Source organism: Ornithodoros turicata, unplaced genomic scaffold (genome assembly GCF_037126465.1).
Source record: "Ornithodoros turicata isolate Travis unplaced genomic scaffold, ASM3712646v1 Chromosome41, whole genome shotgun sequence".
Lineage (NCBI taxonomy): Eukaryota > Metazoa > Arthropoda > Arachnida > Ixodida > Argasidae > Ornithodoros > Ornithodoros turicata.
The window spans coordinates 741,922-755,786 of NW_026999371.1; the positions used below are offsets into that span (position 1 = coordinate 741,922).

At 44.3% G+C, this 13,865-nt stretch overlaps 1 protein-coding gene across 1 annotated transcript in view; it reads right to left on the reverse strand.

The window, feature by feature from the left end:
- LOC135374054 (atlastin-2-like) overlaps window positions 1-13,865 on the reverse strand; it is an 87,617-nt gene that overhangs the window by 50,927 nt on the left and 22,825 nt on the right. The window contains exons 3-4 of the mRNA XM_064607059.1: window positions 5,904-6,094; window positions 4,754-5,072 (exon numbers count right to left, since the gene is read on the reverse strand). Coding sequence (XP_064463129.1) covers window positions 4,754-5,072; window positions 5,904-6,094 — 510 coding nt within the window. The remainder of the gene's footprint in view (window positions 1-4,753; window positions 5,073-5,903; window positions 6,095-13,865) is intronic.

The window sequence follows — 13,865 nt, forward strand, 5'->3', positions numbered from 1 at the left end:
TTCATGTACCATCCTCAGAACTTCCCCGGCAAAACTCCCAGGAACACATCTAGTATGGTTCCAGGGGCGCAACCGAATACCTTACAGTGAATTATATATTTATTTTGAGGAATGTGCGCGTGTGTGCTTTTTATATATCATGAACTTCAGTCACCAGCTTCTCATTGGTGGTTTCTCGTCTTTATTCCTTCACCATATTTCTTATCATGAACAATGAGTGTCTAGGTTGAAAAAGCAAAAACAGAGATATACAGGGAGCTCGCTCTAACGTGTCCGTGAATTATAGAAAAAAATATAGACATTGTACAAGGATGCCGCTTGCTGCATTTGCCTTTGCGGCACTTTGGCCACCAGGAAAGACCGATTTTGTCAAATTTCAGCTGCAATAAATGGAATTTTTAAAATTGATCTCGCTAATTTTCCAAGTCAACCTCACGTTTCTCCATACCTGAGAACACCAAATTAACATCGGAATTGTCGGCCAGAAAGCATGTGAAGTGAACAATGACCACCTATTCCATATCATGCAATTTGTAGAAATGCTGATGAGCGTAATTTACCGTCAAGAAACTTACTTGACGCTCGTCAATGTTTATTTCAGTATGTATATTGCCATCGAACACTTCAACCACTGTTTCTAAACCAATAAAACCAAACTGTAATCCAATTCTAATCCTACACAAACCAGCTCTATGTCAGCTCTCATCCAGCTCTCATCCAGCACAATCTAGTTCTAATTCAACACAAGCCAATTATAAGCCATCTGATTGGACTGTCGTAGCTCCGCCCTTTATGTTAATGGCTAGCTTGGCTTCGCCCCTTCACGATGATTCGCCCATTCCAAACCTACTGAGCGATGGTTGGTTGGCTTAGCTCCGCACCTTGATGGTAACGTACTTTCATAGCTACGCCCACCTCACGATGATTGGACCATTCTGAGCCCACTGACTGCGTCCCGCTGAGAATTTGGTGGCGCCACCCATGTGGCGCGCGAATGTTTGCTAAAATCAAGCAGCGTAATTCTCACTGTTTTTCTCGACTACTTCCGTTGCGATACCTCTCACGGACCCTTTCTTCCCTCCGGGCTATTGACCCACAATTCGCATGAACCTTTAAACACATCACACCTAACGCTTTAAGTACCATGCCAATGATGAGGACGGTCCCCACAAGAAGAACAGTCTCTGTTCGAAATATCGGCAGTTTCTGTCCTGAAGCAATTCCCTTCCTTCGTGTACAGTTTTTGTTCGGTGTGTTTGTTGTACCTGGAGGACCTCATATTTTCTTTTAGAAGAAAGAGTGAGCATTTCAAGTGAGTGGTTGTCCGTGGAGGACTTCATATTTCTGTAAAAGGGAGTGATCATTAAAAAAAAATTAAGTCCAATTGAAAATGCTCAAAATTCTGAAAATCCCTCAACTAAAAATCATGCAAAGCCTTCCTAAATGGTGGCAAAAGTCTCTAGAACGTAATTGCCTCTATCGGTTCGCTGCGTTTCTACCGGCCTGCCCTGTATAGACAGGATGTTATGATAGAAAGCTATATATTGAACAAGAGGATACCACGTTTTTCTAAGCAACAGACAACCGTTCTAACACCTTTATTGACTTTAGGTCATTAGCGCCGACATTATTGGAACACATGGATAGAATGCTCTTCAGTAATTTACCTTTCGTCAGCAATGTCGCAATGCAACAATGCACACCACACATTGAAGAATACAAGTTGTCAATACAGACACCATTGTATTCGTCGACGATCAGACGTCTAAGCTCGGTTTGGATGTGCGGCACGCTCAAGGAAACAAAGTAACTCAGTTTATCCTTCAGCTTTGTGTAGGGAATCCAGTGCTCCCCGGCTCGCTGTCTTTGATCTGTGCTGACCACATTATTCCTGGTTCATTGACATTACATTGACATTATTTCGACATATTTCATGAAGCTCACGCAATGATTGCTCCCTGTAGGCTGATGGGTATTCATTCAAGACTTCACTTATGAGGCCTCGCCACTTGTTTGCTGTGTGACAGGAGCTTGACATGTGGCAACGCATCTCGACCAAGTTCTCTCGCTCGTGAGGTACGTCGAAGTGCAACCATGTGTAGTCGATGGACCTGGTGGCATTATAACCAGGTTAGCTTGGACACATGAGATACAGCCGTAGAGCAGCTGCTGCCGAGCAGCTCGAAGGAGCAGGTGGTGGGGAAAGGGCAAACATATGTGGAAGCCCTGGGGAATGTGCGTCCTGGGCCGACTTCTAAGCGAACTGTACTGACATATGTCTGAAAGCGTCCGAGGAAAACCCAGGAAAAACCCCAGGCAGCACAGCCGGCACCGGGATTCGAACTCGGGTACCGCTCAGTCTTGACATGACATGGCCAGCACGCTAACCACTGAGCCACGGGAGCTGGTGCGTGAAGGAACATGTCAATCAGATGGGTTAGAAGTCTAGAAAATGTGGAGAGCCGATCTGCAATCAGAAGGTGCAGTGAGACACGTTACCTAGTTAGCATAAGGTGCAGAGCCACGGTCAGAGGGCCTAGCGTACCAACCAGTTTGCATGGAGCAAGGTAACCCTCAGAGAAGGTAGCAGAGCCACAATAAGCGGGTTTAAAAATGGACTGATCAGCACGAGGTAGGCGGAGCCACGCCAGGTTATAAGCACAAGGGGGTAGAGCTAAACCAGCCAATATTCAATCAGTAGGCTTGCAATGGGCTAATCACCGTGAAGGGGTAAAGCCAAGCCAACTCTATTGCATACAGGAGCGAAGGCACGGTCGGCCAATCATAGTTCAGTGGCTTTGCTTGGACCACACACCCCGCACAGGTGGAGCAAAACCAGCTGAATAGTATAAATGAGCGGAACTACATGTAACAAACTTACCACCACCACAACAGCCCTACCAACAGAGGAAACCTACTGGCTTTACAATTCCGTTCAGCAGGTAATCACAATAGACACGCAAGTGTGAATTAGAAACATATTATATGACAGAAAGGGACATCAGGGATATTGTCGAGTGCACTTGGCTCAACGCGAAGGTTAACTTTTGACAGGAATCGTGGTCACTGTCACAAAAACTTTGTAGGTCCTACAACGCATAATCAGCATGGCCTTCATATTTTCATTTCAGAATATGCGCCATCCTGCTCGCATGCTACGGCTTGGCTACTGCAGGCTACTGCTTGATGACAGTACCTTTATGCACAGGCAGGATACCCAAGCGCTATACCACTAGCGAAAACACAACTCGAATTTCGCAATTCAGGTACTAGCAAAATAATGTAAATTTAATGATTCAGACAACGTAAATTCCTTCATTCAGGTTGCAGGAAAACGACGTAAATCTCGTGCCTCATAAAAGTAAGGTTCCTTTGTTGCTGTAAAATATCATCTCTGGTCGACGTTTGAGTACGTCTGAAGTATGTTTAACCAACGCGTGAATTAAGTTTAATATCCGTTAGCTAGCCAGCGTTAATATAACCTGTTTTCGGGGCGACTTTTCGGTCATCAAATCGACGGTCTCAGGTATCATTGATTAAACGCTAACTTTGTGGATTGCAAAAGCAATTTTTTACGTTAACTTTACGCTGTTACCGATACCCGTCATGTGATCCCACAGAGGGGTGTTCTTACGGTTGTTCCCAATTAGCTGAGAGGACTTGATGTTAATGACATCAGATCGTCTTGAAGAAATTTATCTGGCGGTGGCGCTCCGCTATTCCGCTAACAAGAGTTTTGTCCAAAGGATGACAACAGATATCCACCAAGACTGGCCCCATCCACCAGAGGTTATAGAGCGCGACTTTACTCTGATCGAGCTGAAGACTGCTTTGAAACTTGTCAATTGCGATCGTCCCCAGGATCAGATAAAATCACCTATGCCGCACTCTGAAACCTTGACGAGCGGTCACTCCAAGTTCTCCTGCACGTTTATAACACTTCTTGGTGACAGGGATCCGCACAATCTACCTTACATAAGTTGTTCACATCCTCAAACCAGGGAAACCCCCAAATGCCCTATCCTCCTTTCGCCTTGTGAGCCTGACAAGCTGTATAGGAAAACTGATGGAGACAATGGTTTTGCATCGCCTCGACTGGTGGCTCGAACAACAATGTGCGTTCCCTCAAGAAATGGCATGATTTTGACGCCACCGAAGCTCCATGGATCCAGTTCTCGACTTAGCCTCTACAGTCCAATACGCTTGCCCTCATCGGCGCGTCGTTTTGAGGGTCATCCTGGACATTAGGCACGCATATGATATAGTCTCGCAGATCTGTGTGAACCACGCCTTGAGTGTTTTCGGAATATGCAGTCCACTCTTCAGCTGGCTCCACGATATCCTTACAGACCGAACTATCGCGGTCCGCACATCGCACCGCCAAAGCCCTAAGCACCCTGTACATCATAACGTACCCCAAAGAAGCATTCTCAGTGCTACACTCACGTACCACGAAGGCCTACCAGGAAGTGGTACGTCTATTTCTTATGCATTGCGCAATGTTCATCTGCCACGTAAAATTTCGTTGACGGAGCTGAAGACTTGCAGCAAGAAATCAGAATTTTGCATGTATAGCGGGCGAGTACCCCGCAATCATTGAAAAGAAACGAGAACAAGTCAAGTTGAAGTGTATAAAAATGCATCGTCATATCCTTCGCCAAATGTAGTCACATCACCGTGGGCTTTCTTGGCAAATGTTCGATATTAACGAAAGTGGGCAGATCAAATTACTCCATACGTAACTTGTGCTTACCTTCAAGTGCTCCAAATCGGACTGGGTTATTTGCTTAGACAGGTTGTACACTTGGACAGAGCTTAATAGCATGCTCATTGAGAAAATTGTGACATTTCCTTCCAGCGTAGACGTGCTGTCGAATGAGCCTTCCGTGTCCATCAGAACGACTGCTACGGGCCCGTGTTTTCTCGTCATGACTTTGAAAACTTTTCCCCAGAGCTGAATTCCAGTCGTCTCTCTTTCGCTGCCATACCTCCAAGAAAAGCCTGTCAAGGGTATATTGTCGTCGTCCATCCAACCGGACGGATATGGCGACGTCTCCAAGTGTTCCAGATACCTGTCACGTAACAGGAAACATACAAGTACGCATTGGGGAAACAAATCTATGCTCAAACCAGTACTCTAAGGTATGATCTAAGCCAGTATTTCTCAAACACAATTAAGCGGTACTTTGCGATTCCGCGAACATTGACATCACGTTCCGCAAACAGAATTCGGTTCAGCACACACGAGTGTGATTTAACCGCCTACCACGGCTCGCCCTCGAACATAATTGTCAGACGGTGCTCGACATTTAATCGTCGGCACAGGGATTAGCATCGAGGTTACAGGAGCTCGCGTTGCCACGGTTGACGTCATGCAGAAAGTAAAGCCAACAGCTGTCATCAGGATCAGTTGGCTCGAATGAACGCTTTCTGTGGACGACGCTTATGCTTTTCTCTTTTGAATATCGAAAGCGTTACAAGCAATTAGAAAGCCAGTGCTACTTTGGAGAAACTTGGGAACAACTCCTGTACTGCCTATGCTACGTGCACTCGGATATCAGAACCTGCAGTGATTTATATGACTGGCTACGATACGGCATACGCCATACCTTATTTGCAAGGAAGTATATTAAAAGATCATTGTGGATCCCGCAAAGCCTACGCGACACCCCACGCTACACCGCTGCTTCACGCACATGACATATGTTACGAGGATCCAGCAACGGTGCTAAAACTGACACACATGGACATGCAACCTGTGTGGTTCCGCGGCCTACTGCTACGAGCCACAAACCATAACCGGGGGCTGCCATTCAACCAGTTATCCATCCTAAAAATATTTCCGCTCGTCCCGCTTTTGTACGGTGATCGCTAAGACCGTAGCCGTATCAACCTGTCTGCACCTGATACAGAAGCCGAGAAGGAAGGACTTTCCCAGTCTGAAACCCCCTGCGACTGAGCAAACCACTACGGGGAGATCTGCAACACTGCGCTGGGTTAGAAGACGCCCCAAGTTCCCATTCCGTATTTCCAAGCAATCAGGGTTGTGGTTGGGACGGACGATGACCGGGCATGCTCGATGGTCCCGTCGTTCCTGTAAAGGAGTACAAGTCATATTCATTACCACGAATAGAACCATTTTACACGTGTACCCTTCACAGAGCATATGACACATTTCTGGAGGCCTCCAGGCCATTTTCTGTTTACCTCTCTATGTTTTTCCTGTGTATGTTTTTTTTTCTTTTTCCTGCTAGCGCCGCGGGGCAACAGTGGCTATGAGTGAAATAAACACACGTACACAGATAAAGAGAGGACAGCAGGAAGGTTTGGTGGATGCGAGTGCCACGTGATCTTTCTGTGTTCTCTTTCTTCTGGCGCCTTTGCAAGCTTCTTCGCAGCTATTACCATTTTGGTAGGACATGTACTTTCCCAAGTAACACGCAATACTGGGCCCACATTGGCTGGTCATTGGCGATACGGATCCAATATGATATGGGACCCGTTTCATGAAGATTTCCCTAATATTGGCTCAAATTAGGCAATATGGGAAATATTAAAATCGCGGGCACTGTGGACCCCATATTGCCAATGTATACACCATATTGACCGAAAATGCAAAAAAAATGGCACGTACCCGTGTTGCACAAATGCCCAAACAGAACCTCAAGTTTCGGCGTTGAAGTGTGTGTAATGCCCAGTTCAATACGTCGTTATATCCAACAACCGCTTATGAAAATGAAATTTGCCTCTCTATTGACGTCTTTTGGCTTCTTTGACTTTTCTTTCGACTTTGATTTCCTACAGACATCAATTTCTGTCTGTAAACAATTTCTGTAGGCGGCCTGGACCTTTCTTTTTCCTGAAAGTCAAAGGAGGTCGTGCCAAAGGGAATCTATTGACTGCCTTTGGACTTCCATTCTCTTCATTTTCAAAGGATAGTCAATAGGTAGTCCAAGGACCGACCAAAGAAGGGTGTTCCAACGGAAACACGAAAATTTAGGTGGAAGTGCAAAGCAGATTAGTGTTGCGGTAATAGATTACACGATAACGGGGCTACACATTCTTAAAGAGGTTAAGAGAAAAATACCTAGGAGCTCCACGGTGATAGCACAAACGTATATGATCCTGTGAGTGGGCTAAGCATGACTGAGTCAATATGGTCCTGCATGATTTCACAGCGGTGAAGTAAATTAAATAAATCAATGAATTAGGACTTAGGCAAGAAGAAGCGCAACGAAGAAGCGGATAAACATCCCCCACGCACACACCCCCGACAGAGCCAGATCGGCGAGCGTTCCTGCAAGGTCGGTACTTAATATTACTTATTAGCATTATATAAAAAAAGGAAAAGCTTGCCTTTCCGGTTCCATTACTTATAGTAACTAGTAAAACATGTTTTTCTTTTTCCTTCTTTTCCTTTTTTTTTATTTGGCGTGCACCTTTCTTGCTCCATTCCTCGCTTTTGGTGACAGTGAATCACGGCGAGCAACATTTCTAGTTTCCAAGCCAAGCCAACCCATTCCTTCCTTGTCTCTTTCTTTGCCATGTTAACGTGGTAGCGTTCTGGCGCCATTTACAAGTTCTCCGATGAGTTTAGTTTACAACAACAACAACTTTATTTTGAGACGGAAGAGTGGGGAGGTTCATCGCCAGAGGCGATACTCTACCCCATTGCGGGTAGGGATGTGGGGAATAAAATAATGAGCCCCTTCACAATAACGATCGAATTCCGATGGTGTTTTTGTGAAGTGGCCCGATGTGGGCATGCTGGACGTCTATCCGATCGAAAACCTCCAGGACGTGGTGGCGTATCTGCGGATACGGCAAAGCGTTGATTACTTGTGACGAAAGAAATTCGTCAAATGGATTTCCGACACAGATGCTTCCGGGACTTATATTGTTGCTACAGGTGAGTCTTCTGATAGTTTATTTATTTCAACATATTAATTGAGGGCTATGTTTAATGGTGATAAAAAGGTGTTTGTGACTGGTGTATGTACTGAGATGCGGTGCCTGGTTCTGAGTTAGCGCTCCAGCTCAACTTTTTTTTTTTCGAGCGCCTACAGATGATATCAATTGCATACGTAATGATACATCGGCCCTATTTTGAGAGAGGACGCATAATGCATTTGGGACTAGTTTATTCCACAATTTATCGAGATGACGGAATAGCATAACTGGTGTATAATTAATCTATGGAAGCGTGTGTAAATGACAAGTATGCGACGCAGTAATGACCATCCCTTTGTCCCCACATGAGCTAGCCGTAGATAATGTGTGATATTACTCATATTAAACGCGGATGACGCAGATTTGAAAATATTCAGGAAATGCTATTCTATGTTTTCAACTAAACGCTGAAAAATGTGGTTTCCTTGTAGGCACACGGTGGAAGTAGACAAGTACCAGCCTAAGGGAGACCAAGCAAAGCCTCGCGTCAATGCTTTCAAAAATGAAGTGACTCAATAAAGTTCACCATTTCACACGTGATTTTGCGTTCCTGTCCTTTAATTTGTCCCTTCTGTGTTGTTCCAGACACTTTAATACTTCACAGCAAACTGAATTAAAGTTGTGGCAAGGGCAACCGGAGACAACGTATAGTATGTGCAGGGGTGGGGTGGGGGGTGGGGAGTAATAAAAAAAAAGTGAATGACTTTCAATAGACGATCAAAGCAAAGCGTGTTCACTCTCAAGAAGGAAGTCTAAGGGAAGTCCAGAGGAGAAATTTCTTTTGAAATCGTTTGGACAAATGTTAGTAGAAGGTCTCTCCCAAATAACCATTAGTTGTCTAAAGCAATTCCAATGGATTTTCCATGTACAATATATATAATTACAATATCATGTCTATTGATTGTCTCGACTTATTTCTCTCTTTCGACTTATTGACTCTCTCGACAGTCAGCATACGTGGCAATCCCATTATAACATTCCTTAGAACTCAACTCAACTTTCCACTTTCAAGAACCAGCCGCCATCTTGCTTCGCGATGCCAAGCCCTATCCGTCGAAACAACTGGGAGCGTGGTCATTTGAGCGAAATCATACGTCCCAAAAATACGGAACTGCGGCAGGTCAAGTAAAAAAAAAAAACACAATGTTTGATTGGAAGGGATGGCACTTCTGTACAGCTGTGTACATTCAAGTTACTACTGGAAGTGCGATATGCTGAGGCGTATGTCCGTCACCGTCATGAGAGTGTTTCCCTCCTTTGTAATCTCGCACTGAGTTGAGAATTTTCGGTGCATATACTACAGCGATCCCCATAAATGGTCCTGAGGGATGGTTGGCATTGGTAGCATGCCTAGCACTAGTTGATCCTCCTCTTCGTTTTCCGGGCAAGATGTACTATTTTTAACTTGTGATGTGGGCACGCTTTAGCTTGTCTCAGCCTACAGTTGGCAATACGAGAACGGGCATAGCACTTGTCCTTCGCGGTACGGTGTTGTTTTTGCAATGCTCTGCAACATGGGTGAATACGATCTGCAGACATGAAAAAGCAATAAGAATTAGTAAAAGTAGAAGTAAAGAAAGAAGTAAAGAAAGAAGTATTATCAGGCAGGGCAGTGGGTCTTAAACCAGATAATGCTTTACTATTACACGGACTCCCCTTTTGCGTTATCACCAATATATTGGAGCACTATGGGCAAAATGAGCTTGTCAATGGGCGGCCCATACTAGTCCAATATGGAACCTGGTTGCACTGCCCATATTACTCCCATACTGGTAGCCCAATACTTGCAATCTTGGCAGCCCCTATGAGTTCAATATAGGGACAATATTGGCGTACTGCTTGGGTTGTAGTGAACGCAAGTAATTCCGATATGAACTTTCTGTTTTTGACATATAAAAAAAGGTAGAGGTTAGTTAAGAAAATTCAATTTCTTGCGACTGAAAATTAATTCAAGTGCTCGGTAGTCGTTGCAACTTCGCTCAAGGTAACCGGCGTTAACTCCATAATTTCCGCACAAGCAGATTTTTAACATAATTTTGTGACAGTTTTGGTAAAACCCCCACCCAGGCAGCACAGCGCGACGACCCAACGTCGGTGCGCCGGCGGCTACCGACCCGATGGGGTCGGCTCCCTACCATGGTCCAGCATACGGTTTGCAACACGGGGATGCTAATGGTTGATTATCGGCAAACTGTATCGTACCCCAACGATTTCCGTAAGTGTGCAGCCAGTGCACACTTACGGGTACCTCCTACCGCCCAACAAGTGTTAATTCGCGCGTTTTTTAAAAATAAAATCAATATGTGATTGTAGAAAACTCTTTACTACGTCATAGTCACTAGTTGCATGGGTTCTTTATGGCATCAGTTCACCAGCAATGAAAAAAATGAGTGTTACATTGAAAGTATACAATCACCAGTCCCATATATACAATTAACTTCATATATATTCACTTCACTGAGGTTATATGGAACAGAGATAGAAGTTGGAACTCCTCAACCTTTCAAGATCCTACCAGAAGATACGGAGGTAGAAAAAATAGGCGATGTCAATTTGCCGGTGGTGAGTAAATCAAAGAGTGATATTAAATGGTAGGAGCAACCTATTTTTTTTATTTTTTTAGATGTGCAGATAAATAAGTAGCTCCTATCATTTAATATCACGACCATTCCTCAAACGTCCTGCTCCTGAAAACTTCCACGTTTGCAAACTCTTTTTCGGGTTTCATCATTGGCGGCGCTATCCTCAAGTCCCGAACAGAGCCGTATATTAAAAGGGAGTCTGGCCATTGGGAGGAGTCACAAAAAGAGGCTCGACCTGTCAATCACAGTTTCGCTCCTCTGATTGGTTTGCTTTTTACCAAGGGGGTCGCCATGACGCCATACTGCCACCCAAAATGGCGACGAAAACAAACACAGTGAAGCGGGGATTTCGTGACAAAAAATTTTCACAGACTAACCTGATTTTACGCTGCAAATGTACATCCTACAATAAATTTCTCGGAAATCAGTTTCAACTTATGCTCATCCATCAATATCTAACTGAAAATAATACATTTTGTCGCCGGTGTTAGGCCTAGTGAACACGGCGATCACAACGAAATCATAACAAAAACGGCGCTGTGCTGTACAATCTTATTTTTAACAGCTGGATTTCATGGATATAAACATTCTTGCTCCTTATATTCCAACTATTCATGAAGATTTGTTTAAAAATCATACCGACAACAGAATGTGTCCCAGCAGGTGGTTCTGCCGGCAGCGGTACAACGACGGAAGCAGACGACAATTCCCGACGTGCCTTACGCTCCCTAGGTGGCGCTTATCAAATTTGCACCAACAATCCACTACTTTTGCAAATTGCGAGAGGTATCCATTTCAATCCCATCCAATCCACTTGCCACCCAAAATGGCGCTGCCCATGTTGGATAGGGGGGCAAATAGTGAGGATAGGCTGATTGATAGCGCCCCATATTTCAAGACTTCATTGGTCGGAAAGCTGAAAAAGTGGGTGGAGCTTCAGGTATAGACATGACCCATTAATGGCCAGACTCCCTTTTAATATACGGCTCTGGTCCCGAAGACACTCCCACTGCGCATGGAAGCATGAGAAAAAAAAGAAAGAATCGGCAGGGCGGGGACCGGCCCAGTCACGCATTTTGTCTTCGCCAGCTTATCTGTTCTCAGCCATTAGTTACCGATAATCAGCGACATCGGATGCTCTGTGCTGTTTCCTGTGTTGTCCTTTCCTCCTCCCCTGACTTTCGGCGGGGCAACTTGAAGGAGCGCGCCTTGGTAAGCGACGGTTTTTCTGGAGTTTTTAAGTGTTTTCGGGCGCCAATTTTGTCGTCCTGAGGTGTTGCTCTCTGATCAAATTTCGACTTCCGTGATCGGATATCGGACTACTATCCCCCGTACGCTCTTCAAGGATAGTATGTGTGAGGATTGTACAGCTGAGCAGTCTTGGGTAAGTTACTTCTAAAAAGTAACTGAGTTACAGTTTATCTGACAAAAATAGTAACTAAGTTACAGTTATAGTTACTTTCTTGGTCGAGTAACTAGTTACAGTTGCTGAGAGAAAGTAACTTAGTTACATTACAGTTACTTTTTATAAAAATGTCCATGAGAGGGTGATACAATTGTTGAAAACATACATTTATTTACATTTACTCAAGTGCAATAAAAGTTGTCTTGCACTTAACCAGAAGCAGTATGAGTTAATACGCGGTTATCCCACACGAAAAAATACGACATGTGCATGCGACCTGGCGCATCGCGGTGAAAAAGAAGAGCACGGTGATACGCACATGTTTCGTAACGTGTAGAGAGTGAGACATACGCAAGAAGAAGGAACTCGCCTCAAGATGCTTTTTCAGGTTTGAAGTTGACGTCCTGCTTGCCGAGTACGTCTTATTCCATAGCTTGCACTTTACAGTTAAATTATTCACGTCCTTCCATGATAAAAACTGGAAGGTTGCTTCATAGAGCGGCTTCGGAAGCTTATGGTAGCAGCAACCGGAGCAGAATTAGCCATTGTACTGGTCGGAGCGCAAGTGAGCTGACCGGAAAGTTTCTCTTTGTGCATAATCATTCCCTTGTCCATATCCACAGGAGGCAGGATGCCGTGCTAGGGCAGTGACACTGTTACTCACATATGACTCACTCCGACCGTTGAGGGTCACTAACTTCAACAAATTTCTGTTGGCAAAGCTGGAATTCCCTGCTTGGTCAAGAGCCCAAGGTACGGGGCACATACCGGTTACGGATAACAGGAAGCAAGACACTGTTAGGGGGAAGTAGGGGAAGGTAGAGTAAAGGAAAAAAAAAGGAAAGACATTTATTCGAGTAACTAGTTACATTTTGCAGTTACTTTCACAGAAATAGTAACTAGTTACAGTTAAAAGCTACTTCTCTGGAAATGTAACTAGTTACCCCCAGAAGTAACTGGTTACAGTTAAAAGCTACTTCTCTGGAAATGTAACTAGTTACTGTAACTAGTTACCCCCAGAAGTAACTAGTTACAGTTACAAGTTAAAAGTAACTTAGTTACTACCCAAGACTGCAGCTGAGTACGTACTGCTAAGAGGGTCGCTCCGAAAAGCCACTTATTATTTTGAACGGTTCCGTGTCTTAGTCCTACGTTTCTTTAAACCACGTTCAAACAGCAACACAAGGGAAACATTATATTTTAAACAAAGGCAAAATTAGCTGTGATTTCTCACGAGAATGTCGCCGAGAAGGAACCTAAACAAGTATACTCCAAATCCCTGCATGAAGAAGGCTACACGCTGGAATAAAAACAAGTACTGACATATTTAGTTTTGTCTGTGCTACTGTGCACCAATAAATTTATTTCCCCTAAATAGTTCGGTAGCAAAGACGAAATGTGAAGGTGAGCCATGATACAAAAAGGGGGTGAGAAAATAAAATTACAAGAGATAAACTGATGTTCTGAGGCTGGAACAACATAGAAGGGACAGATACAAACAAAGCCTCAAATTGCCTAAGAATTACGTTTATAACAATTATTTTGGTGTTGAACTTTAGGTTTACACAATGCCGTGCATGCCTCATATTGCTCAACCTGCCATCTTTACTTCACTTCATTACTTCTGTGCCCTCCTCGGTAGCTGAGTCGGTAACGTGTTGGCCTGCTGAGCTCAAATTGGCGGGTTCCGTCGGCCGGGTACCGTCCGACGGTACCCGGCCGACGACAGACATACCTTAGACTGACATACTATAGACAGACAAACCTTACGTGTAACATCACGCTACCAATATTATTATTATTATTTCAGTATTCCGAAATGGCTGTGCATTCTTCTGTGAATGTACTGGCAAAACAAAACAGTATCTAATCAGATATTCCTGTCAATGAAATTATCCTGTGAACGATTCACCACTTTATATGTCAGG